The sequence below is a fragment of the Scardinius erythrophthalmus genome (genome assembly GCF_964197995.2).
Source record: "Scardinius erythrophthalmus genome assembly, chromosome: 11".
In the NCBI taxonomy this organism is placed as follows: Eukaryota; Metazoa; Chordata; class Actinopteri; order Cypriniformes; family Leuciscidae; genus Scardinius; species Scardinius erythrophthalmus.
Window position 1 is genome coordinate 27,070,591 of NC_138231.1, and position 27,616 is coordinate 27,098,206.

Below are 27,616 nucleotides of genomic sequence, written 5' to 3' on the forward strand. Positions count from 1 at the left end.
GGTGAATGGCCAGACTGGTTTGAGCTGATAGAAACTCAAATATCATCACTCTGTCTGCAGAGGAGCATGTCTGAACACACAACACTTGAAGCAGAGCTACAGCATCAGAAGACACACCGGTGACACTCCTGTCAGCTATAAGAACAGAAACTGAGGCTACAATTCACATGCTGCCCCGAAATCCCCAAAACTGGACAATAGAAGATTGGAAAAACGTTGCCTGGTCTGATGAGTCTTGATTTCTGCTGTGACATTCAGATGGTAGGGTCAGAATTTGGCGAAAACATGAAATCATAGATCCATCAACAGTTCAGGCTGCTGGTGGTGTAATGGTGTACCAGTTGATCATCATTTAAACACAGCAGTCTACCTGAGTATTGTTGCTGAACATATCCATCCCTTTATGACCACAGTGAACCCATCATTCGTTGGCTACTTCCAGCAGGATGAAACGCCACGTCACAAAGCTCAAATCATCTCAAACTGGTTTCTTGTCAATGTCAACGAGTTCACTAAACTCAAATGGCCTCCACAGATCTCAGTCCAATAAAGCTCCTTTGGGATGTGGAGGAATGGGAGATTCACATCATGGATGTGCAGCCAACAAATCTGCAGCAACTGTGTGATGCTCTCATGTCAATATGGATCAAAAACTCTGAGGAATGTTTCCAGCAGCTTGCTGAATTATGACACGAAGAATTAAGGCAGTTCTGAAGGCAAAAGGGGGTTCAACCCAGTACTAGCAAGGTCTACCTAATAAAGTGGCTGATGAGTGTATATTCAGCCAATTCGACTGACATCATAACATATACTCTCATAAACAGCCAATGTTGCTGCAGATATGGACTTATGGACAGATTAATAAAGGTAATTCCTGGTTCATAGCATAACCAGGGCAGATTGTCTATTAAAAATCAAGCATGGAGGTCATGTTTGAACTGCATCATTGCAATATTTAGATAGAAAAGGCTTTTAGGGTGCATTTATACAAGGTCAAATATATAATGTATAATTCAGATGTATAACACAAAGCTTTAGGTCTAGACAAACTCTGTATGTCAAGTATTTTGTGCAAAATTCCTGCCCATGTTTCCTGGCAACTTACGTGGCAAACCAAATAGCAAGGAGCAGGCCAAAAAACAACCAATGGAATAGACCTGTCAATCAATATCTGTTGCCACATGAGAAGCCAGTAAACTACTTTGTAAGTAAAATGTATTGGTCATGTTTCTTGCATCAATCTGAACAGTTTCTTTTGAATCTTTAATTACAGCTTCCACCAACCAAAGTTTCACAATTCAGCTTAACAGACAGTTTTTTAACAGCAACTTCGTGAAAAATGACTGTATGAGGGTTCTTTATGAGACTGTTTTGTAAGCTTTATTGGGTGTGTACATGTGTGTGAACTACAGTAATATTTCAGAGCCAAATACATTAGATCTAAGGAATAAAACTAACAAAAAGTAAGGATAATCACCAACAGTCAAATGTACCACTGCTACAAAACATCACACAATGTTTAACCTATTAAAATAAGATTGTGGATAAAACAAAAAGTCATTTACATTACACCAGATATTATACCAAGGCCATTAAGTGTACTAACAGGATCGACCAACGACTGAAGAGTCAATGCTCTTTCTTCATCAGGCAGTACACATTGGAAATGAAGAATTTCATGGTAACCTGCAACAGGAAAAAAGACAAGTTAAAAAGACATGAAGAGAGAAATTTTTAAAACTTGTTTGTATAATGACAGTGGGTCGCATTCACTACTAAGAACACAACTATGGAACACGTCATCCAAAATAAAAATAATAAAAAAAAAAAAAAAAAACTGCAGAAACTGCAAAAGCTGTTTTTGTTAGATTTTATGCTCAGAATGATCTTAGACTTCAGACTTAAAGGGTTAGTTCACCCAAAAATTAAAGTTCTTTCACCAATTACTCACCCTCATGTCGTTCCAAACCCGCAAGACTTTCGCTTATGTTCGGTACACAAATGATGAATTCTGAGGGATTTCTGTCCCTCCATAGACAGTTTTACAACTACCACTTTGATGCTCAAACACAGTTCATAAAGAGTTAAAAAAAAATTGTGAAGAGACACAATCACTTTATATGATGAACAGATTGAATTTAAGCTTTTATGCACATAAACATTCATCAATGCACACATCAGTTACGATAAACGGTAGCTCAAGCATGTTCACTTGACGTGCGAGAACCAATGAGGTTCATTCTCGTTACACAGCACGTTTGAGTTTCTGCAAGAGTTTTGTTCTCACGCGTCAAACAGTTTCAGTTCATGTTTGCAGATCAATCTTTATATGTGAATAAAAGCCTAAATTAAATCTGTTCATCAAATAAAGTGAGAAAGTCTCTTCAGAAAATTTGGAGTAAACTGCTCAATTCATATGGATTAATTTTACGATCTCTTCATTAACTTTTTTGTAGCATTAAAGTGGTAGTTGCATAGCTGTCAGTGGAGGGACAAAAATCTCTCAGATTTCATCAAAAACATCTTTGTGTTCCGAAGATGAACAAAAGTCTTACGGGTTTGGAACGACATGAGGGTGAGTAAATGACAGCATTTCCATTTTTGGGTGAACCATCCCTTTAAGCAGCATTTGATGTAAATGAGTAACCTGATGGAAAACATGTTCTAAAGTTTAGAAAAATGGGAACATTTAACAAAACAGGAAACAAAACTCATGTCTCTAGCTTTCTATCCACATAGAGCAATACTATCAGTCTAAGCTAATCAAAAGAGCTGAATTACAAGCAACTTACCTTAAACGCTGTACAATTGTCATTACAAAATCTCCTAAAAATACTTGGTGCGGTTGAGCGCTCTCTGAGCAAGCTGGCCGCTCTCATCCGTGATTTTCTCCCAGTCTGTCTGACCGACTACAAAACCAATCGCACGTTTTCTGTCGGCATCCTTCTTCTCTTCAAGATCAGCCCAGCGCACCTAGAAGATCAGCATGTTTAATGAGTGCAAAATGTTTAAATCATGACCCTCCCCAAGAAAAGCAATGTAAATTCAAATCAGATGGTCAGCAACTGTTGAGAGTCTTTGTTCAGTAAAACAAAAAATACAGACCAACAATTCAATCATTTTCAAAACAGGGCTCTCAATCTGCAATTCTCAAGAACATTCAAAATGAAAAACTGAACAATAGGTGACCACAAACAGTGAGTGAAAGCAAATACATAACATAATATGTGCACCACATTACCCTCTTTTTGCCAGGTTCAGACATGCGACTGGCATAGTCATCGGGCAGCTGAAGGAAGTCTTCCATGCCGGACACATCAGTGTCTCGTTTTCTCTTGCCTCCTCCTGCCAGACCATCCAACTTGTCTGGAAGGACAAAGTAGCATCTAAAGTCATCATCAATTCTACATCTGATGAACACTTATTTGTGTCAAAGCAAAACATGATAAATCACATAGTAATATGAAAAAAAGCTATTATGTCTTTGCACAGCCATAGATTATAACAGAATATGTTTATCCTATGCACAGTTCATTAGGATTAAGTAGTTACGAGGGCTTTTCAAACAGGGCTGGGTCTGCATTTTTTTTAAACCATCTAGCACTCATTAAAAGCGTTTTCAGACCTGTAGATTGATCGAAACAGGGATAAAAATGGTTGCATTTTCTTCTTGGTTTGGTTCGTTTTCACAAGGCAACATTTCTAAATGGACCAAAAGTCATGTGCAAGAAAACTGTCCTCTCATTGGTCAGTACACCCGTTTGTATTCCAGGATTCTGCTCATCCATGTCGCTTTATTATTTTATCATTTTGAGCAAGTATAAAGGCTGTTTTGGACATTAGTTGTGAAATATGTTCATCAGAACAAATTTCGAATGGGTATTTTACTCTGTCATTGCTCCAGTTTAACCAACAATTCATTTTGAGAGGCATTAGCAAAACAAACAGTGCTGCTTTCCAAGCAACATGTGTAATGGTCCGTTGGGTTGGATTGCTTTCTCATCATAAGCAAACCGCTCAAGACCACTTTGTTCAGGTGATCATCGGCCGATTGTTTTTGGTGTGTGGTGGATTCGAACCCGACTGTAGCGTTCTATATATGCCTAATCGAACTAAGGGGGGATTTTTAAACACGAGTTTACGCAGCATGTTCCGAAACAAGTGCTTCAAAAGAGCCAGGTGTGAAAACGCATGCATGCATCCATCCATCCATCCAGATGCAGTGTGTTTAACTGTTTGAGAGCAAAATTAAATGTTTCAGGTGACAAAGCAGCCAGAGCAGATCAGAACAGATGGACAACCAGTTAATAAAACAGTTCAGATGCAGTGTTTGTCCAATTTTTGTTACTGACCTCAGTAAATGCAAATAGAATGATTTGAATTTATAAATTTGTAAATCCAGGGATAAATTTATAAACGTACAATGTGAAATCTTGAAACCTTAATTAACCCAGGGGAAAAGTCTGAAATTACTCAGAAGACACCAAATATTTATATCAATCATATATATTAAAAAGACAACATACAGAACAGACATAAACTGCTTTGATTATCTAACTACAAATAAATAAATACCCACCAAGCTTTGCTTCTGAAGTGTCCATCTCCCATTTGCTTTTCGGAAGGTATCCCTATATTACAGAGAGACACTCCAACTGTTAATCCTCAGGGGATGAGAGACAGAGGGGACAGACAGTGTGACAGAGGGTGGACAGGGATAGAATAGGGGCTGGGGAGCAATGATGATGCTTTGGATGATGAGAGAATAAGCTTGAAAAAGAGATCATTAATAAGTCACAAAGGCATCAATGAACTCTCAGCAATTGATAAACAGTCCTTATTCAGAATGAGGAAATGTCTACTAAATACAGAAGAGCATGCATATTTTAATACTACTGAGGTTTTTATATTTTTCTACATAGTTGACTGCTTTACACATTCATTTCATTGTAAATCACAAAGCCAAGACACATTTTTGCAGCAGAGATCAGTCATTATGGGATAAGACAAAAAGCCAACAGCACAACACACAAGAATTACTCAAGACTGACAAAAGAGTCCACTTTTAAATGTAGAATGATTATTCTCTGCACCCTTCAGAAGTATTTCTCAATCCTGCCCAAGAGAAAGCGCCACAACACTGGATTTCTGGATTGAGAAACACTAACCTAATGGAAGCTTTTCTTTCATCTGCCAAATATATAAATAGAAAAGTAGGAAGTTCTATAATTTTTTAATTAAGAATCTCAATTCAATTATAGGGATACAGTACCAATTTGTAAAACTGACTTCACCCAATTAAAATCTGAAAAGTTAAAATGTAAATACCAATATCATAATTAACGGGCAAAGAGTTTTTTTTTTTTTTTTTTTTTTTTTTTAAGTTGCCAGCCACCGCCAGCGTTTTTGGTCATTTTCACAAAAGTTTCATGCCCCCCAGAATATTTTGTTGTATGAATATCTGAACATGCATATATCAAAAGAAAGAACAAACCCCCTGTTTTATTCTAGCTTCATGCATTCTGTTTGAATCAAAACTTGGTGAAAACTTTTGTAAAAAAAAAGAAAAAAAAAAAAAAAAAGCAACATTGAGCAAAAAGGCGTTTTGAGAAAAATCACGTTTTTGTCAAAGACTATGTCTGGATCAGATTCAGAATGATGATCAAAAGCCAGATGGAGCAGATCGAGTCCATCAACACCCCTAATGCTTCCACAGTCCTATAGCTCGTCCCGGGTCGACATTTCATTCGGTAACATTAGGCAGGTTTGATTTATATGCTGTTTAATGTTGGTGATTGCAGTATTTTACATATGCATGATCACATATGACATAGCTTGTTTTTGCATCTTCCTCGCATGCATTTTAATCAGGAGATTCATTACTCTTTCAGAAGGTGTGTAATAGCACCCCCTAACATATAACAGTGAAAACACAGATTGCTGGAAAATTCAGTCAATGGCGGGGAAAGAGTTACAAAAATATCAAGAATGAAAACAAATCTTTGGTAATAAGGCAGTGGTTCTCAAACCTTTTTGGCCACGCCCTACTTTAAACTTTTTTTAAAAATCAGTCTGAAGAACGATTCAGTGGAATTGGCGTTCGGTGCCACTTTTTAAAGGCAGAGCGCCCCACACACTGAGAACCACTGGTTAAAGTCATCCAAACTGAGACCATCTAAACCAAGGATAGGCAACGTAGGTCCTGGAGTGCCGCTGTCCTTTCTAATGTGTGTAGAATTTAATAAAATTCTATATTTTCAAGTTTTTACAACCACAAATTACACAGCCACAAGTACAGATCACATGCTTGCTTCAGTCCAAAAGCACTTTGCTACAGAGTACCAAGTCTATTGACAAATAAACTAGCTGATTATAAAATCTTAATCTTACATAGATTTAGAACTGTTTGGTATCATTTCTCAAAGATACACAAACATATACATAAATCAAAAACAATAATTGGTGTTGCAACTTGCAACTAATCATGACAAAGTTTGATGCTGTAAATATGCACTCTTTGGTAAAAGTGTGAACACTCAAAATACCCTGGAACATTGATGCGTCAAGTGATGTTTGTGTGATGGATCATAAAAATCCCTGCGCAGGTCATAATTATGTCATAGCTATATTTTATAATAGGGATGTTCAAAACTACTCGACTAGACTGCTCTAGTCGACAATGGAAAAACTAGACATTTACATTCATGTTTTTTGCACATTTATGTGCTTTATATTTTGTACAAAGGCTGCATTAAAAATTCTGCCATGTTACACATTTCAAAATAATGTATTGTTTTTAAAGTGTATACTAAAGCAGGAAAAAATTCTCAGACCTTGCATGCATTCATTTTCCCCCATGTCCTCTGTGTCCATTCAGTAGACGAGCAAGATAGAGAATTTTGTCAACACTTTTCCATTTTCTTCTTCGTCATGTCAAACTGGCATATAAAAATGACCTTGATCAAAGACTTGTAATAAACCAGCTTTAATGGGAAACGTTATGAAATTAAACTTACTTGACAATATGTCAGGGCTTTATTTTTTTTTTTTACGATTTTGCTGCCTGTTATGTGTTCAAGTACTTTTCATCCATGAGAAGTGCATTCAAATCAGGACTTTTATTTGAGGATTTCTGTTTATTCTGGCTATTGGGTTTGTACTTATTGGTCCTGCACTGCCAATTGATTCAGTTGATTTTGAATAAATTTGGCTATATTGGCTAATGTTGATTAAGTGAACGCTTAAGTTTAATTTTACAATGATGCCCCAGTTCCAATAAATATAGAATTCAAATGAAATATTGCTGCACAATTTGCAAGAACATAGATACTGCTCTTTGACAATTTTAAAGATCTGAATAAGTATTACAAGGTATGGGACTGAACAGCCAGGTTGGAAGAGTTTTCTTGTTTTACAAAGATCTGAACGGTCTCTTACATCCCCAGCTGTTCATTAGAAATATATGAATATTTAGAATGCATATAATCATGGTTAGTGGTTGAAAGTAATGTGTACTGAAAATGGTCCTGAAATAAATAGCATTTTTTAAGCTATCCATGACTGCTACTGACACCAGCAAAGAGGGATGAATTGATTAAATGTTAAGACCAAAACAAGGATACATAGATTTTTCTTCTTTTACTTTTCTTTACGCTTTACTTTGTTTCAAGCCAAAATATATGTATTAAGTTGGAATCTTGGAGTATGGAAAAGGTAAATGGCCTTTGGCATCTGCAATGGTTTGTGCTTAGGCTTTTTCTTCATTCAGTGCTACTCTTTAACTCATATTCTGAAATTTCAGCTTTACACTGCATAAAAAGCAAGTTTACAAACACTGTCAACTTAATTTTAACAATACTTCACCGAGCAAAAGGATGGATGTACAAAAATTAGACAAAAAAATACCTAATTATGAATTGTCTTGCAAGTAATCATAAGCATATGGACAAACTTTATCTAAAACAACACTTGAATTTGAGTTTGCTTTTCAAAATAAAAGAATCCTTTACTTAAACTAAAATACACCATGTCATTAGTCTGTTTAAAACTGTTTAATGCCAGGTTCAAACTACACAATATTTGTATCTGTTACGATAGTCACTGTGTTAGATTATGTGATTTTGACTCCTAAATTCATGTCGTGGACAAGAAACATGCCAGACTACACGTTGCTTCCAGACCAATCATCGCTTGCCATCTTTAACAACATATGTGATGTCATTGAGAAGGCAGAACTAGCGAATGACTTCCGGAAACAAGAACTTAAAAACAAAAGCTACAGAAACAGCTTGTCAGCTTCATGTTAGTTCCAGTACTCACCGGATTGCTGAGGCGCCTCTGCTATCGTTCGCCAGCATTAATCTTTTTTTCACTCTGTCGTGGTGGTCCCTCGAGCAGGAGTATGTTGCCATAGTTCCACAAACCTTTCCTCCATTGCATAATTCCACCTAGCAGCACCAAAACCATCGTCCGTCTCTCGTTTCGCCATGTTTGAAAGCTATGTACGGAAGAGCTTCTGTGCTGCTATTGGTCAATGCCACAGATGTGACGGAAATCGTCGTGAGTGAGTGACGTGAAGGCCAAGTATTGTAACCCATACTCATAATGTTTCCTCAGCATTTAACCCATTCAAAAGTTAATGCTCACAGGACAGGAGTAGTGAACACACACCAGAGAGTGATTGGGGGTTATGTGCCTTGCTCAAGGGAACCTCAGTCGTTTCCTGCTGTTACTATATCAAACCCACAACCTTCAGGTTACCAGTCTGACTCTCTAACCATTAGGCCACGACTGCCCCTAAACCTCCACCCTTTTTTCAGTGGAGGACCGAAAAAATTTAACATGCTAGTCTTTCTGTCGTGAAGTATCACAGATGTGGCATCAGTTGTTGTCCACAGTTACACACTTAACGAGATGAATCGATCGATTCTTGCGTCTTGACGCCCATTTTCTTTTACGAATGATATTGTGTAGTCTGAACCCAGCATAAAACAGACTGAAATAGTTTTTTTTTTTTAATGTAGAAAAGCTTAATTGCCCTCATTTGGTAAGTCATCATTCAGGTCAACTGTTCTTTAAGCCCCCCATCTCCAATTTTTAATGAAAGGAAAAACCATCATCTCTTTAGCGTGCATGTTAATTCCTCATAATTCCAAATGTAATAGCTTCCTTGCTTTCTTACAATGTTCTTACAATATCCAAAATTACAAAAATTTTACTGTAATTCCAGCCTGTTAGAACAAACCTAGTTTAAGCTTTTATCAACATAATAAAGACAAACTTGTATGGCAAGCTTGTGATTTAGGTTTAGGTCTTCACACATCTACCAAAACACACAAAAAAAGTTTCCTTCTAAAAGTAGCTTGACAGAATTAATGGCTCTATTGTGAGACCCGTTTTAAAATAAGCCCCAAAGACAATAGTGCAGAGTAATGTAGAGCTTCCTACAAGACGAAACTGAGATGCATTCAGCCTTTCATTGAATTTCAAGTCCCACAACAAAAGGTCTGTATTAGGAGTTCAACTACAACATCAAGCAGGACATACAATACAGGTGTGTTTCTGTGTGAAGAGCATACTTATTGTGAGGCTGTTAAATATTTGGCTAGATAAAATAAGATTTATTACACAAAACAGCTACATCATGGGAAATTCTTGCATCCATTTGGAAGCCATAGCACAAAAATGCTCTAAATAAGCCATCAAAAGTCTGAAGTTTTACAAGCTGACTTGTATTTTGATGCTTAAATCTTCCACTCAAGAGTAGCCATGGCAATGCTTGAGTTGAAAGTGGAGACTTATCAGAAGCGAAATTAACAGATTCACTTTATACCATACTAATTAAAGTTGTGCTTTACCTCTAAATTTGACACACTGTAACTAACGATTCTGTACATTACCAATTACAAGTCTCAATGGACAGTTTCGTAATTACAATATTATTTTAAATTAGCCAAAATGTTGTGGATCTTTAAATAAGGATTAAGAAAATGTGAAGATTTGGGAGGATAAACAGAGAAAGACAATTATAAAAACCATTATAAATTACAATACTTTACGACATCAAAGTTTGTTAATTTTTCAAACACTTTACAAGTTAGGTCAAGTAACTGCCTTTAATGAGAAAACATGATATGTGCTGTTGCCAATATAATTGCTCGAGAAAGCATTTAATAATCCATATTTAGAATATGGATTGCAATTATTTCAAAAACCCCAGGAGATGCCATGTCTCAGGAATATTCTTTTTTTATTTGTTTCATCTTTGTCAACTTGGATTGGGAAAGAGTATCCTGAAACATTGATCAATAATAAGAGTACTTACCGTGTTTAGGTGAGAAACTGGGTCAAGTAACTATAAAGTCACAGTTTAAATTATTGGATAAAAGAAGCATGCATGCAACATGAGGTCCTACCAGATCCGTCTCGTCGTCATCCTCCTTTTTCACTTCAGCCTTTGGTTCTTCTTCAGATGGGTTGAAGTCTTCCATCTCCACCTATCACAAAAGCAGTTTATGTTACTATGAGAAGAAAAGAATAAGGAAAACTCATTTACAATTTCTTAAATGAACATAATAATGGCACAAGTCATCAACAAACTTACATCTTCAATTGCCGCATCCTGCAGTAGAGACCTGATATCTAGTCGTATCATATGGGGTGGTGCAGACTCCCAGCCACTGGCCAGCTGTACACAAAACGTATATTATTAGTCAGGCTAATTAAAAATGGCATCATGTAGTTCTGGTGGTATTACTAAAAATGCAAAAGTTAAAGAAAATACCTTCGTAATATCCTTTAATATTCGTCCATGTATGTTTCTCTTTGTACATGTTTGGTGATCAGTGGTGATTTCAGCCAAGTACACCTGAGAATAAAAAGTGAGATTTAACATAGATCTAAAGTAGATACTGCTGCTCTACATAGATGGCTAGCGTTTCAATTCATTCCTAGCAAGGAACTACTTAAAGGGATACTCCACTGTTTTTTCACCACCAAGTATGGTGACACCTTTTTATCCTTTTTAACCCGCTTAGAAAAGTGCCACGTTTTATTTTGTGTCACCATACTTGGTGGTATAACTACTCGTGTAACTGTTTTTAAATAAGGAAAACGTTGATGTGTTTGGTCACTTCTAAATTCATTGCTGTTATATACCATTGAATACACTGGGCTAAACTAAGTGCTTTCAAAGTGTCACCGCGCGCTAGAGCGATTAAGTGCACGCATTGAGATGAGAGAGGTATGTATCAACTCATCTTAGTTAAGGGAATAACATAGTTTAATATGAAAAAAACGGTGGAGTATCCCTTTAAATTTACATTAAATAAAGATGACGCTCACCTCAAAACCTTTTGTCTTAGCAGCACTCCAGAACTGGTCAAAGTATTTCACTTTATCATTAATGGCATCCAGGATAATGAAGGGAAAAAATCCATCATCCAGTGTTTTCTTAAATGTCTTCAACATGCTGTTTCGATATGTATCTTCCATTTCCGGTTCATATTCATATTCGAGCACCTGATGAAGATGGCCAGGAAGATTTACATGATCAGTTAGAGAAAATTAATAGAGGTTTTTCATTTAAAATAAATAATGAACACAAAAAACTAGTTCAAACCTTGTTCTTGACGCGCTTCCCAGTATCAGGGTCCTTCTCAACTTTTTCCACTTCAGTCATAAAATAATCGTCCAGACCAAGCACTCTGGGTGGTGCACCACCACATTCAACCTCTTTGTCCTACATCAGTAAAAGCATAATTACTTCATGGATGAATTGAAATGACAAAGTCATTTACAAAAAAAGGAAATTACATTAGCAAAAGTGTTATTTTGTTCTTTCCTTTGGCTATGTGAAGTCTCTTTGGCCCAAAACATCTCATCTCAAGCACTTCTAGCTTGATGAAATCATAATGAAATGCAAATATGCACTGCAGTCTCATTGTCAGCAGGGGCAGTAGAGACAACATTAGCATAAATTGTTTCCTACTGCGGCTAGTTTTCTGTATATTTATGAGCTAGCTTAATAACAGCCTCCAGTTTAGTATATAGTCATTTGAAGGCAACTCAACATTCACCCTGAGGGACTTGTCAATTTCCATAACAGGCCAGAGTAGACCAAGCATACTTTCAGATTTTTTGGGAAAAATAATAATAATAAACATTAAAATATCGTATGTGTTACCCTAATAAGTTTTGCCACATGACTTTTGCCACTTCCAGGTAATCCACGCATGATGACTACAATCTGAAAAGAAAAAAATACTGTGGGTAAAGCATGATATTCAAAATAGAGCATAATTATTATAATAATAACAACAACAAAACAACTATGGCATACCCTGTCAGGTCGAGTTGATCGACCTGGGAGTTTGAGGATGTCCTCAGCATTCTTTGTCTCTGGTTTCTTCTCCACACGAGGAGGGGCAACAGGTGCAGGAGGGGGCAGTGATGTGGAGGGTGGGGGGCGCTCATCTGGATAGCTCCTCCGATCACCTGGGTAAGAAATATAGGTATCTTACACAGGTCGCAACTTCTCAGGCTCGATTACTTAGTTATTCATGATATATTGACCAGGGCTTAAAAACTGAAAAAAAAAAAATGGTAAAAAAAATAATCAGTGGGTTCACTCAGAGCAGATTCAATATTTTAGAGTTTCTGGTCATGCGTTCCTTTTGTAACATTATCTTTCCGGAAACCATTTGATTAGAAACAAATACTGGTTAATATATATATATTTTTTTGCCTATACTTTATACCAGAGCTTGAATTGAACTTTAAACTAAGAGCTTGTGACTTCAGTAGCCTGAATCTTGAATGAAGTGCTGCACGCATTTTGGAGACTGTTTGCAGTGCAGAATTCATGATTGGCTGATGGCCAAATTAAAATCTTAACAGAACGATAAAATAAGGTTATTAACCAGTTAATGGTAATTTCAATTAAGCGTTTCTGTTTCAGAGCATTTAAACATGATTTTGTTTCCTGTTCAAATTTTATTAATTTACGTTTTTTGTTTTCATCCATTGAACCTGTTTAGAGGACTGATAGTGACTTCACTTTTGACTGGCTTGCACGCCAGGACCATTTTAAAGGGGTATATAAAAAAAAAAACTTGCAGTAGAAAGGCAAAACATTTTTTGACAACGACTACCTGACTAAAGAAAAGCTGTTTTCCCTTTACTAAATAGGCAGGGAAACTTCAACAGCCATAATGCACTTGGCATGTTGCCGTCCAAGGTCACTCCCACCAGTCTGCTATGGATACGCTTACCAGAGTCAAATACTGCCTTGCTTTAGTTTGAAATACTTCTTGGCAAACTTTTAGGCATAATGGTGTCAACTTGTATCGTTCCCAGGCGCAAGAACTCAAAGATTAAACGTTTAGCAGGAGTGAGTTACTTTAGGTTCCCAGTGAAGGATCTAATGTGTTGTAGGCAGCGGCTCAAGGTGGCAAAGAATCGTAAATACGGGGAGAACGCAGTGAGGGTCAATTTGAAAAAACCTCCATGTTTCTAGACACCATGTCAAACTGGATGATCACAAACAGTGGTTTAGGCCAAACGGAGGGGGAAAACTGAAAGAAACTGCTGTTCCGTCAGTTCCGCCCAACTTCCCTAAGCAAAACGCCGTCACATACAGGTAAGAAAGCTGTTGCCATGGAGTTCCAATTTTACCATAATGCTTTAAGCGTAGACAGACAATTTTCAGTGCTAAACCTACCCTTACATTAACCGCTCTTTTATTATTCCTCTGTCGATCTGACTGTCTGTGGGCAGGGATAGAAAAATGCGTACGCATTTTTGACTTTTTCTGACAAATAAACATGAATTTCTCGGCCCAGGTAACACGTAGAATGAGTAAAGATTATTCATGTACATCTACTACTGACATAGTAACAATACAACATGGGTTGAAAATTGCCAAAGTTACACTTTCAGTTAAAGTGAAAGGTGTAATTTCTGGGCCACTAGCTGTTTTCAAAGAGGTTTCCCCAAACACTGATCCCAATTCTCATCCCAAAGTAGCTGAGCCAATGTTGCTGAGTTGGGTTGATCAGGTAAGCCATTGTGTTTACACTTTACAAGTAAGGAATAATTGATGACAGGCCGTTGAATTATTAGAAAAATAATGCACACCCGAGGTGGTAATGCGGTCATGACGCGAAGCGGAGTTTGGGCATGATCAGGGCATGATCAGTCATAAGTATCAAATTACATTCATTACCGGCCTTAAAGTGTGTCCCCGGCTTTATGCAGTTATTAATGCAGTTATTAGAGAGAGATGTTGCAATAATAAGACAGAAAAGCATGTGCGTCAATATTATTATTTATTAATTCAATTTGTTTTAATTAATTTGTTCATTCGTTTTTCTATTATTGACAGATGACAGTAGACTAGCCAAATAAATGAAACACAAAGCCATTTTAACAAGTAGGCCTATCAATAATTATTTATTTGTTATATTATCTGCAATAAAAATCTGCACTGCAGGACTATCCATTTATTTAGCCTATATTCAGTTTAATTTTCTATTGATTATAGATAGCCTAAGACTATATACTTTATTTATTAAAATTAAACTGCATGTTTCCATTGATTGTGAAGCTAGACATTGAAAATTGCAGATCAAGCGCATGGGGCTAAATGTTTTTTCTTGTTATGAATTGTATCCTATTTTCCGTTATTACAGTTAACTACGCGAAGTGATATGGAGCTGTAATGCGGTCAAGACCTGCCTGGAACTACTTTAGCTGTGCCTTTCCCTGAAAATAATGCACACCTTAGAATGTTCGTCAACCAATCAGATTCAAGCATTCAACAGCCCTGTAGTATAAGGGGAATCAACCTACAATTGTATATCTTATACTCGTCTTTGCATTAAAGATGGAATTGGAGAAAGCATTTTAACATTTAAAGTTGAAATGGGAAATTCTTTTAAGGTTAAAAGACGTATTTTTTTTTTTTATAAATCACTTACTTCCATAGCTTGAGGATCCATGGTCATAATGCTCAAGACTCCTTTCATAGGAAGACCTCTCATAGCTTGATCGGCTATAAACCTCTCTGTCCCTGCTCGAGCGGCTTGGGTGATCTCTTTCTCTGTCTCTGTGTCCTGGACGAGGCCCAAGTGGAGGTCTGAAACCAGACATACAAAAAAAATTTTTTTCAGTCTGTGACAAACTTGTGCTCTTCACAGATATTTTGATGTAGATAATGAAGTGTTTTAATATTCATGAACCAATAAGGGTATAAAATACAAAGATTAAATGCTACTGTGAGAAATGGATGCAGCAGCAAGGTCTTGAGGTACCTACCGTTCATCTCGTAGGTAACGGTCCCTTTCATATCTGTCTCTCTCATAATCCAGTGCTGGCTTCTCCCTATATGGATCTCTCTCCCAATCCCTGTCATAATCTCTGGGACCACCATATGGGTCACTTCTTCTGTCATAGTATGGGTCTCTAGGGCCAAGCAGTTCTAATAAAGAAGAGAAGAAGTTCATCACACAAAGGAAACACAAATGAAAATAAACAAACTGAATGTTCTTATGCAAACAAACACAATTTTAACAGAACAGAACCAACCTTTCTCATACAGTCGCTCAGATGGCGGTGGGGCAGGCCTCAACACAATCCTCTCTCCATAAGATATCCTTTCCACCGTTGAACCTACATCTGTTAAATGAAAACAATGTAATTTGACTAAAAACATTTAAAATTATGTCAGTTGAGAGGCAGAATATATACTGACCACGACCATGCCCATAGTCCACTGTTTTAGCAATGAATGTGGCTGTAGGGACAGGTGCTGAAGAATGAAGAAAGTCTGTAGATTGATTTGAAGGGGCCAAACCAGCTTCCAAGGTCTGTCCCGTTTCTGACAATAAATTGGTGGCCTTTAAAAAAAAAAAAAAAAAAAAAAGCTCATTCAATCAGTGGCTTTTCAATAACATGCTATTGCAATATTGGACATTAGTTTCTGAATCAAGGAGCATAATTTGAAACCCAAAGTTGGCATACCTGCAGAGCACTTTTAACCTCAGGTGTAATTTCCAATCCAAGGATTCCGGGAGGAAGTTCTGAAGGCAACCCAGTTGAATCTGGGTTGGGAGCATCTCCCAAAGCCCTCTTGCTTTCCTGGAGCTCTCTATGAGGTTAAATAAAATCACTAAGATTTCAACTTATGAAATCTCAGCCAGTTGGCCTGTATGACTTGAATGTTATTTAAATAATGATACACGGTTGGGAAATAAATGTTACCTTATCATTTTCAACTCCTGAGCAGCTTTTAGAATGATCTCATGCTGCCTTTGAGAAAGAGCAAGTACAGTTTTATTTGCAGTAGGTGAAGACTGGTCAAGTGGGGTATCCGGGGCATGAGGTGCAGGCAGGCCAGCTAGAGGCTCTGGGTTATGTTCATATTGGGGATTCGTTTCATTAACTGGATGAGAGTAACCTCTCTCTGGTGGGGGTGGAGGTGGTGGCCTTTCCCAATCAGGATGAGAGTGAAACGAAGGATCCCTATCTCGTTCTTGATAAGGCGGATCATCAGGGTAACAAGGTCTTCTTCGTTCCTCTCTATATCGATCCTCTTCCTCAAATGGGAATGATTTTTCTCTTCCCTCTAACCAAGGATCCTCTCTAATGACCTCTGGGCGATGATGCGGAGGATAGTCTCGGTCAAGCTGCTCCCTGCCCCATTCCTCACGAGAACCGTAATACTCATCATCTTGCTCATAATCTGGATGATAATCATGAATAGGCCTTCTGAGTGCATCATCTTCTTCACCATATGGGTATTCCTCATCATAATTTCCTTCTTCATGGGGAGGTGGGACACGCCACCTCTCCATTGGCATTGGGGGCCTCATAGGTGGTCTTCTTATCTCTCTGCCCATTTCGTGGGGAGGTAAAGGGGGACGTCTCAGCCCTCGACCACGTGGATGAGGCCATGCAGGTTCTCTGTCCATTTCTTCATCATATTCAAGAGGTCCAGCTGGTTCCCTTGCCAAGATTTCATGAGGTGGTAGTGGCCGTCTCATGTCTCGCTCCATCATGTCATGGCGGGGTGGTGGTCCCCATGGGCCTACACCGCGTCTGAATCGTGGTACCATTCCCCCACGTGGTCCCATGTGAGGAGGTCCATGTGGGTTGTGCTGCAAACTTCCAGGAGGAGGGGGGCGTCTTGGACCATGAAGCATAAATCGTGGATTGAAAGGGGGTCTTCTAGGGCCCCCTGGAGGAAAAGGAGGCCTAGCAAGCATGGGAGGTCTTCTCTCTGCCCAATATGGATCTTCTTCCTCCCAATAATCCTGTGGTTCTTCTTCCCAGTGTTCACCTTGAGGAGTGCTCTCTGGGTACTCTTCTGGAAAGTGTTCCTCCTCTGGATGCCACATCTCAAGGGGTGCTTCCTGGTCCTCTATTTCTCCAGGACCATCTAAAGAGGGATCTTTCCAAACCAAATCCTGGTCCTCTTCATGCCTTGTGTCATCGGTTTCCTGATGGTCATAGGGATTCTCCTCCATAATTTCTCTCTGGCAGTTGGGATCAGTCATTTGTCCCCTGTACTGCCCTCGACCACGTGCACGGCCCCTGCCCCGAAGAGGCACTGGCCCTTGGCCCCTTCCTCTCCCTCGTGTGGCCTGTGGTGGACCAGTCTGAGTAATCATGTGTGGCCCCCTAGTAGCCTCCTTCATTGTATCAGGTTTAAACTTATCGTTTTGAGGAGGCTTTGCATGTTGTGGTGGCCCATTTGCAACATGACCGGTTTTAGGAGGTTGTGAGCTAGAGTTCTGAGATTTCTTGTTGGTGGTGTTTAGACTTTCTGTAGGTAAGGATGGTTTAGAAGCATCTTCTGTCCGCTTATCCTGCTTTGCAGTATCAGCAATGGTATTCTCAGATTTAGTATCCTGAGTTTGAGGAATAGGTCCACTCTGAATAAAAAATCCATCCACTGAGTCCAGTATGTCATCTGTCAGTGAAGGACCAGTGGAAGCACCATCTTTTTTGCTACTTTGATCTAAGCGATCTTTGTGTTTTTCTGGGCCTGTTTGAGTTGGAGGAACTGGTGGTGCATCAGGTTTTGCTGATTGTTGCTTTGTTTGAATTCCAGGGACAGGACTGGATTGCTGTCCATGCCCTGGTTGTTGAGGGGGTATATGGGGTCTTTCAAAACGTGTAGGTGCATTCTGCCTAGGGGGGTTATCAAGTCTTGCTGGAGCCCCTGGGAGTAGAGGATTACCTCTGGGAGGTCGACTAAATCGCTGACCACTGTCAAATCTGGGTGGCCCACTGAACCGTTGCTGGGGTGGCTGTTCAAACCGTGGGCCTCTGGGACCTTCAAACCTGAAAAGAAATTAAATAAAATCAGAAATCAGTAGCTCCAGAAAAAAATATTACCCAATTAATCCTTATTCTAAATACAATACCTTGGGCCATCAAATCTTCCATGAGGCCCAGGGGTTCGGACCCCTAGTCCAGGTGGTCTAATCCCCGGCCCATGTGGTCCAGCAGTTTTACATGTTTCAGAGACAGAATCTGGACCAGACGATGGGAAAGGTTCTGCAGGTGATGGCCCCTGTGGAATACCTGGTCCAGAAGGTGGTGGGCCCTGTGGTCTTGACATTGCATCCATGTTAACTGGTGGAGGCATAGATGGAAGCCCTGAGCCAGCTAAATGCATGTTTCCATCTTGTCCGGGGAGTCTATGCTGCCCATATGGTCCCATCATGCTCCCATATGAAGGACCTGTACCATACTGAGGCTGCATGGCTCTTAGAGTAGTGACTCTCTCTTGCAGATGAGCTGAAGTTGAATTCATTTGCTCCTGCCATTGCCTCCACTGGGCTTCATAATCGTGCAGCTGGTCTTTGTGTGGGTATGTCTGAAATTGTTCTAACCACAAATTAAAGTGCCTGTCCCATTCTTGGTACAATGGAGAAAATCGTTGTTGCTGCATTTCATAGTGTTGCAACTGCATTTCCAAGGGCAAGGTCTGGTGGATATAATTGAACAATCGTAAATAATAATGTAACCTTATTTTACACTTTTTCTGAGCCAACCATGCAAATTAAGAACCACTGAAAAATGTAATAAGACAGGAGATTGTACCTGGAGATGCGCAGGCTGTTGTATAACCTGTTGGTACTGTTGCAGAATCTGCTGTAGTTGAGCATGCTCTTGCATTAGTGCCTGGTACTGAAGGCTGGCCCTTTGATGCTGCACATGCTGCCAATGGGCAGCTGCCGCCTGCAGCTGCTGAAGACGTGCTGCTTCAGCAGGGTCTCCTGTATCATTGATGCCACTGGGCTGTAATGAATATCAGTAATCAGTTAAACATGATATAAATTATTAGGGGTGTGACGATACACTTAGCTCACAAGATGAAATGATACACGATATTGAGTTCACGAGCACGAGATCATTACACCCCTATAAATTTTATACAAGTAATCAATTGATGCTGTATCACATTTTTAAAGGTATAAAACAGGTTGAAAAAAATATATACACATCAAAAACATAAAATATATTTAAAACAAAAAAACAACTGGGTGAAAATAGTGTGCAGAAGAAATTACCTTCGATTCCTCAGGTGGTGGGGGAGGAGGGGGTTCCTCTTTGGGAGGTGGTGGTGGAGGGGTGCTCTTTGGGGGTTCAACTGGAGGAGGAGGAACTGAAGCATGGCCTCCATTAGCTGAACTTTGATTCTGCTTCGCCTTCTCATTTTTCAGCTTTTGCAAATTTTGACGGTGCTGCTGATACCAATAATCCTGCTGCTCCTGTACATAATAAACACAAATATAACATGTTTGCATTGTTTGAATTCAAACACTGTACGCTGTACAAACTAAATATTTTTAAAATCATAAATATTTCACTCAAATGTAAAAGTTTATATTTAAATGTCCATGTCTATTGAAAAAAGGACAAAAACAGAAACAAAATAAACAGAGCAATTCCAAGAGGGTCCTCACACCATCGGTGCTCGGGCCCTAAAAAGCTATATTCCAAGACTCCTGAAGCCATACAATTGCAATTAAGTAGTTAAATCTCTTGTTATACTCCATTGCACATATTCCAATATGTGTGCCATGTTTGGTTACGACATACAAGAAAACTGATGATGAGAATGTTTTGAATCTGAAAGCAGAGGCAAGGAAGCATACTCTTTAAATGAAATTTAAATTAATTTATTAAAATTTACCATAATAAATAGATAAAGTCATTTGTACGGCACTATCATCCCAACCACTTTGGCTTCAAGCAGGAAAAGAGAATTCTTTCATGAATAAAATAGAATGAAGAATGAAAAGAATGAAGGGAAAGAGAGCATTCAAAGAAGCTAATATAAAACACAAGGAGCTGCTTGGAAAACACTATTCGCTAGGTCATTAATTTGCAATGAGAGAAGGCCAAAGAGTAGGCTATGCAAAATCCTGTGATAATTTTTAGTGTAATTGAATATCATGGCTGTTAAAATATAGATAAAATAAATCTTTTAATGTAAACATTCAAATTTGTAAACTCATTCATATATGATTTTTCCAACTGAATGTTACTGTTACTGTTACTGTTTTCAGTAATTATAAGTTAGAAGACTAGTTTTTTGACCTGTGCCTTGTCTTAGGGATAGCTCACCCAAAAATTAAAATGATGTCATAATTTACTAGGCTAACCCTCATGTTGTTTCAGACCTGTACGAGTTCCTATCATCTGTTCAAAAGAAGGTATTTTGAAGAATGTTGGTAATCAAACAGTTGATGGTAGCCATTGACTTCCATTGAAAACTACTAGGCCTATGTAAATCAATGGCTACCATCAACTGTCTGGTTATTAACATTCTTCAAAATATCAGAAGAATGAAGAAGAAAGAAACTCATACAGGTTTGGAACAACATAGGGGTGAGTAAATGATGACAAAATTTTCATTTTTTTGGTGAACTATCCCTTTAAGAATGTCAACGTGTATGCTTTACAAAAGAAAAACTACATAAACTTGACAGAATATTTACTTAAATGAGGGAATTTCTGATTTAAATGAGAAAGTTTACACTATAGCCTACAACATTGGGAAACTTTTGGAAAACGATCAATGTATTCAATTATAACGATATAGTTGTTCTGGATAATTGTACTACGACATTCTTTGTAAATGGGCAGTGGACGCAAAACATGTTCATGAGCTTTTAATGTGTATTCCAGGTGCTATGAAAAGGTTTTCAGCATTATAATCAACTTTTAGTCATTACTCGTTAATTCAATGGCCCTTTGATAAAGTACAAAAAAATACTCATTGTAGTCAGATAATAAAAGGTGTATGATTAATAAGTATAAAAGATAATTAAACTATTGTTTGTAAAAAGTTTTAAATAGAGTATGACATGATCACACAACGGGACATGGCATAGCCTACAATACTTTTAGGAAGTTTATAATTACCCAAATATATGATTTCTAAATATGCTAATTATAATGTAGGCTACTCTACCCGAGAAGGAAATCGAATGTTCTGTATACATTTATTTGTTGTTACAGTAACACAACATTAATAAGAAGAGACAGAAGAGGAAGAAGAAGAGGAAGAAGAAATGCAAGAGAAGCTTGCCTGCTGAGACATCGACGAAAAGTCTGGCTTTTCATCCGCCACCGATGAACTGGTTTCGCTAACCTGTGGTACTGGAGCTGCAGGTAAGGAAGAGGATGCGGGCTCGGGCGCTGGAGGCTTCACCTCAGGCGGAGGAGGCTGAGGCGGGCCGGCCGGACCTCTCAGGGTTGAGGGATCCTGAAAAGTGTTGGGTGGTGCACCGCCGGCCTGCCAGTACGGAGAAGGCCCGCTGCTGGTGTTGCCGGAGTGATGCAGCACAGACTGAAGCTGCTTCTGATGGAGCTGCTGCAGTTGCTGCATTTGTTGTAAATGTTGTTCGTGTAAACTAGAGAAATTAGATGACGCTTGCACCGACGGAGCTCCATATCCCCCAAAACCTCCTCCAGCTGCTGCTTGTGCTGGTGGTGGTGCAGCTGGAGGTGGGGGCTGAGCTCCCCTAAACTGATGAGGCCGCGGGCCGAAGTGTGGAGGAGGCTGGGGTCCACCTCCGTATCCTCCCCAGGAGGGATGCATGCTTGAACCGAGACACTGCGGGCCAGGCGAGGCCTAGCCGCCTGATCGCATAAAGCCGGTTCCTTCGAAACTATCGCTACTACAATTTGAAAATATGAACGCAGTTATAGACACAGACTGTAACTATCTCATGAAAATAGAAAAAAATTATTTATCTTTACAGATGTGCAAGAAACAAAACGCTTACATACATAATTATTGTTTGAATGCTATTTCCTCGCCGAGGCTGTGCGTGCTTGTGCCCCACTGCGCCTGCGTCTAAGCGTCAGTGTGTTTGACGCCCACTTGCGTAACACGTCATCGCATTTCCTTTACTCTTCTTCGTGAACCTGCGATGGCGCATTACCACCACCTGTCGCACTGGTTCCGCGACTAGCGCCTTTGCTTCAGATTTTTTCGATTTTTAAATAATACATTGAAAAACGTATTGTCCACAAAGCTCTCTTAACTTAACTTAATGAGACATAGTTGCTAGGATTTAGTTGCTCAGAATTTTTTTAACCTTTTTACGTCATTACTTCACTCCAACTCAGTAGGTTGCGGAAATGAACCATTTGCTGGTTTGCCAACCGCCATAAAACAAAAAGAAGATTCTTCTTGAAAATATATATTTTTTTGTTTGTAAATAAAAACAATAAGATCTGAGTAGAGAAGAATGGTTCTGGTCCATTAAAGCTTCTCACTTGCCTTCCTAGCACAAAATTGTCTGAAATTGCATACTTTCTTGAAGTAGGCTACTTTTTTTTAAAAAAGAAATTACTACTGGGTACTTTTTGCCTACTCTTTTATGAGTAGGCTACTGTGAATTCAGACATTCTTTTGTCACATACTGTTTTTTGCCTACTATAAGGAAGTATGCTATTTTCCAATGTTTTTACAACTTCACAAAGTTGTATTTAGGTACTGCTGCAGTATAACATTTTAAAAATGCACCCAAATTGACAAATTATGTAGGCACTAGGCCTAAACAGAAACACTGAAACATTGTGAAAATAATAAGCTGATGTAGGCCAGTTTTTTTTTAGTTGTCAAAAAAAAAAAAAGATGGAGGAAGATCCCTCAAAACCAATGTGCATTTTAAAAATATTTAAATTTAATGAATGCTGATTTAAATGAATGCAGCCTTGGTGAGCATATAGGAGACTTGGAGATCAATTTAATTTCTCTGTACTTCATACATTTCTGTTTTGCAAAGCAAAGTGTCACATATATAAAATATAGCTGCAAGCAGCAATTACCGGGGCCAAGCAGAATAAGACGACAAGACATGGCAACATTGCTGAAAGTGTCAGACCAACTGCAACAATCAGCAATTAAAGACATTTAAAGAGGATTTTAGGCCAAATGGCTGAAAAATCATATAAACAGTAATTAAAAATATGATTTAGTGGATTATCACTTTTGACCAATAGGTTGCGCAGTCACAAAACTGATGTGATGTGGTCAGAGTGAAGTGACAATGAGACATACAAAGTTTGGTGTCAATATGTCAAGGCATTGCAGAGATAAAGCCTGAATAGCACTGATCTATATAGAATGACATTATGATTATGACATGTCATTATATAGATCAGTGCTGAATAGTCATTTTGGCATCATGCCTCAACTTTGCTGCTGCGGTATACGAAAACGGTTTCGTCAATCGACACGAAATCCATAACTTTTAGTCGGCACGGTCGGGAGATGATACGATTCGATTTTGGTGAAAATCGGACAAACGGTCTAGGAGGAGTTCAAAAAAGTAGGTTTTGAATGAAAATCAAGATGGCGGACAGGAAGTTTGGCCAAATAAGGTAAACTTGGTATCTATGTTCTCGGCCTGACCGAAGGAATCTAATAAGACCAGTGTCATTTCAATAGGCAGATTTATTCAAAAGTTATTAGCCATTTTGGAAATTCTGTTATTATTTTTGAACACTAGGTGGCGCTGTCTTGAAATGTTTTGGGTACCTTCAGGGGATGGTGCTGATGGCACATTCTGAGTTTTGTAATATTACACCAATGCATTTGTTTAGTATAGCATTTTATTTCACAAAACTGTATTGAAGTCAATGGGAATTTCATGTTGTGTTCTTTTATAGCGCCACCAAGAGGCTCAGTCCCACCATTTTTTCTATGTGTCCTCAGAGTGAGCCCATACATATGTGTGTCGATTTTGGTGAAAATGCCTCAATTCGCTTCGGAGTTATAGACATATATGAAAAAACACGTACAAAATGACTGACACATGACTTTGATTGGAATTTACTACCCCTAAACATCAATATTTTCGCATTTGGGCATTGAAATGTGACAATCGACCTATGTTTCCAAACTTCTGACGGTGGTTTCGTCTCGATCGGACTAGCGGTTTCGAAGATATATATATATGTTTTTTAAGCGCTAAATCACAACGCTACACAAACCGTAAGGCAAAACCTAGCATGTTTGGTATCGTGGGACTCAGCAACGATTCAGGAGTTTAATGAGATGAGTTTCGTGAAAATAAGTCGATCACACCCAAAGTTATAAGCATTTCACCACTAGGTGGCGCTGTTTTGAAACTTCTCAGGTTCTTTCAGGACATCGTGATGATGACCAATACCAAATTTCGTAACAATCTGTTCATGCATTCTTAAAATACAGCATTTTAACACAAAATTCAAAATGGCCGACAGTCAAAATGGCCGATATGGTAAAATTGGATGTCAGTCGAATCGGCATGTTGCCCTGAATCTAACGAGACCAATTTTATGATTTTTGGACAAACTGTTCAGAAGTTATAAGCAAAAATAGCCATTTTTCATATCTCCAGACCAGTAGGTGGCGCTGCGCCGAAACACAACATGTAGCCTCAGGTCATGCTTGTGACGATATGTACCAAGTTTGGTCTGAATCCGATAAACCGTTGCGGAGATACAGCCTTACATCTGTTTTCGCAAGCGCTACGTAAAATTTGTTCGTGGGTTTATCGGAAACGGTTTGACGAATCAACTTGAATTCCATAACTTTTTGTCGGCATGGTCTGGAGATGATCTGGTTCGATTTTCGTGAAAATCGGAGCAATGGCCTAGAAGGAGTTTGAAAAGGTAGGTTTTTCAGAAAATTCAAAATGGCGGAAAATTTTCTATGACGGAAAATGACGTCATAGGGTGCAATCGAATCGGCTTGAGCTAGGGAATAAGTGGACAAAAGAATTGTGTTGATAGACCAACACTACTTTTGCGTCATCGAAGGGCAACGCCCCTTTTTGGGGGAAGACAAACGGATTCCCCTGAGAACAGAACTCACTCGCTCTAGACCTGCAAAGTTTCTTGATAGCAAAAATGGCACAAACATACACTTTCTTTGCCGGCCGAGGACCGTGAGCGGTATTTAAAGAAGCTACTGGATAGGGAGTTACAGAGGTGTCCCTTTGAAATGGTCGAAAACTGGATTAATGACCCCACGCAGTGGCCAAATATGGACTATTCAGACATCTACCACTATCTCGTGGAATCACCAAGTAAGTAACGTTAGCCTATTTTTTTGTCATTATTTATGTTTTTAGCCTCTGACATGATTGTTCTGATTACAGTGTTTGAGGGTTTCTTACTAGTATAGCTAGTCGACAACAAAACTGTCAATAGCTTAAATCAAGTGAAATATGATCCAAGTAAACCACCGACTCCTCTTGACATGGCCCCATCGTCTAGTTTGTCATACTGTGAGTGTGTTAACCCTCTGGGGACCAAGGTGTTTTTGGGGCCCTTGAGATGTTCTGACATGCCTTGACATTTGTGCTTTTTTCAGTTATTTATAAACATGTTAATGGCAAAGGTGTAAATTCACTCTATATAGCACAAACAGGGCTACCATAATATGCGAGCAACTTGTATGTCGATGTTTGTATTTTTAAGAGAATAATGTTTATGCGTGGTTATTGGAAAAAATTAAAATGAAAGTTGCTGAATTAAGACCACAAAACACATATTAAATATGTGTCCACAAGACTTTTGACTAATGGATGTTGTCCCTTTGAGTTCTAGCTTCAAAATTATGTGAAAATAGTCTTGCTTTATCGTTCACAAAAAAGAAAATACATTGATTTAAATGGTGTACAACAGGTTTTGCCAATATGCGAGGGGGAGGAGTAGTTTACACCTTAGATTACAATGTCCCACCCACTCTGCATAATGACTCTGCCTAATGAGCCATTCTTTCAGGTGTGACACTGACTGAGCCACAATGCAAGGACAAAAGATGTATTTAGAAGAAGACTTATATTGACCATTTAAGATTTCGCTTACATCTCTCTTGTAAATATGTTTTGCTATTTTATTAAAAATGTTACAATTACAACAATAATTACAATTTCAACAATATTTCAAGTGTACTCTTTCTTTGTAAAAAAGAAAAAGAAAAAAGATTATAGGCCTACATTTTATCATAATATTAGTTTGAATATAGCCAACATTGGAACATCTAACATCTTAGTCTATGACTTTATTTTTGACAAATATATATATATATATATATATATATATATATATATATATATATATATATATATATATATATATATATATATATATATATATATATATAACGTTAGATATGAGCAGAAATTGCTAAACAAAAGCTTATTTGATGTGGCAGTATATTCTACAGTAGCCTAAAAACTGTACCCAAATCTAGTCAACAAGTGACTGACTGTAACGTTGTTTTTATGAAATATTAGGGCATATAAATGCTAATTTGCAGTTTAATATGTTGCTTATACAAATACATTTTATTTCAACATATTCCAGTCGATTTTTACTCATCTCAGTAGGCTATAGCAAAGCAGTTTATTCTTTCACACACAGACGCGCGATTTATATTTTTATATATATTTATATAAAGGCTAAACAGTCTTTACAAATATGTACCCTTCATTCATCTCACAGAAAGGCGAGTCATATTATAGAATATGTCCAAAGTCCAAAGAGAGTGTATGTTTGTGCGATTTTTGCTATCAAGAAACTTTGCAGGTCTAGAGCGAGCGAGTTCTGTTCTCAGGGGAATCCGTTTGTTTTCCCCCAAAAAGGGGCGTTACCCTTCGATGACGCAAAAGTAGCGTTGGTCTATAGGCCTTAGGGTTCAAAAGTTATTAGCATAAACATGAGTGAAACTTTGGACAGTTGGTGGCGCTAGAGGGATTAGTTTTAAGACACCAAATTTGCTATGGTGACTTTTCAGACTGTCCTCTATCAGTGTGCCAAATTTCATAACTTTCCCGCAAGCGGTTCTATGGGCTGCCATAGACTCCCAGAGCGGAAGAAGAAGAAGAAGAAGAAGAAGAAGAAGAAGAAGAAGAAGAAGAAGAACGGGAACAGATACAATAGGTGCCTCCGCACCTTCGGTGCTTGGCCCCTAACTACAGATACAGCCAAGTATGGTGCTCAAGGGGGGTGGGGAGTAATTCCAGTCAAGTTTAATTTCAGTTAAGAGATCAGTTTAATAAATCACCCCTTCTGATTACTTAATCAGACATTT

At 38.5% G+C, this 27,616-nt stretch overlaps 1 protein-coding gene across 2 annotated transcripts; it reads right to left on the reverse strand.

The window, feature by feature from the left end:
* Positions 1-1,354: 1,354 nt before the first annotated feature.
* On the reverse strand, positions 1,355-22,414 carry ylpm1 (YLP motif containing 1). Of its 2 annotated transcripts, XM_081379605.1 has the most exons (22): positions 22,312-22,371; positions 21,608-22,199; positions 19,581-19,781; positions 19,111-19,308; positions 18,429-18,994; positions 16,261-18,345; positions 16,021-16,147; positions 15,752-15,896; positions 15,586-15,675; positions 15,316-15,478; positions 14,979-15,136; positions 12,341-12,495; positions 12,185-12,247; positions 11,621-11,740; positions 11,344-11,520; positions 10,784-10,867; positions 10,604-10,687; positions 10,416-10,496; positions 4,580-4,631; positions 3,242-3,366; positions 2,793-2,973; positions 1,355-1,686 (listed from the first exon to the last, which is right to left on the reverse strand). In XM_081379605.1, the coding sequence occupies exons 2-21, from the start codon at positions 22,118-22,120 to the stop codon at positions 2,827-2,829; spliced, it is 5,334 nt and encodes a 1,777-aa protein (XP_081235731.1). In that variant the 5' UTR covers positions 22,121-22,199; positions 22,312-22,371; the 3' UTR covers positions 1,355-1,686; positions 2,793-2,826. The 2 variants fall into 2 exon arrangements, with proteins under 2 accessions (XP_081235731.1, XP_081235732.1); XM_081379606.1 differs by having other exon boundaries at positions 21,671-22,414.
* Between the last annotated feature and the right edge of the window lie 5,202 nt (positions 22,415-27,616).

Coding starts and splice junctions, on each gene's coding strand:
- ylpm1 (XM_081379605.1), bottom strand. CDS start 22,120: ATGCATCCCTCCTGGGGAGGATACGGAGGTGGACCCCAGCCTCCTCCA. Junction 12,248..12,340: donor GATCAACTCGACCTGACAGG/GTATGCCATAGT, acceptor TTTTCTTTTCAG/ATTGTAGTCATCATGCGTGG. Junction 2,974..3,241: donor CTGAACCTGGCAAAAAGAGG/GTAATGTGGTGC, acceptor CTGATCTTCTAG/GTGCGCTGGGCTGATCTTGA.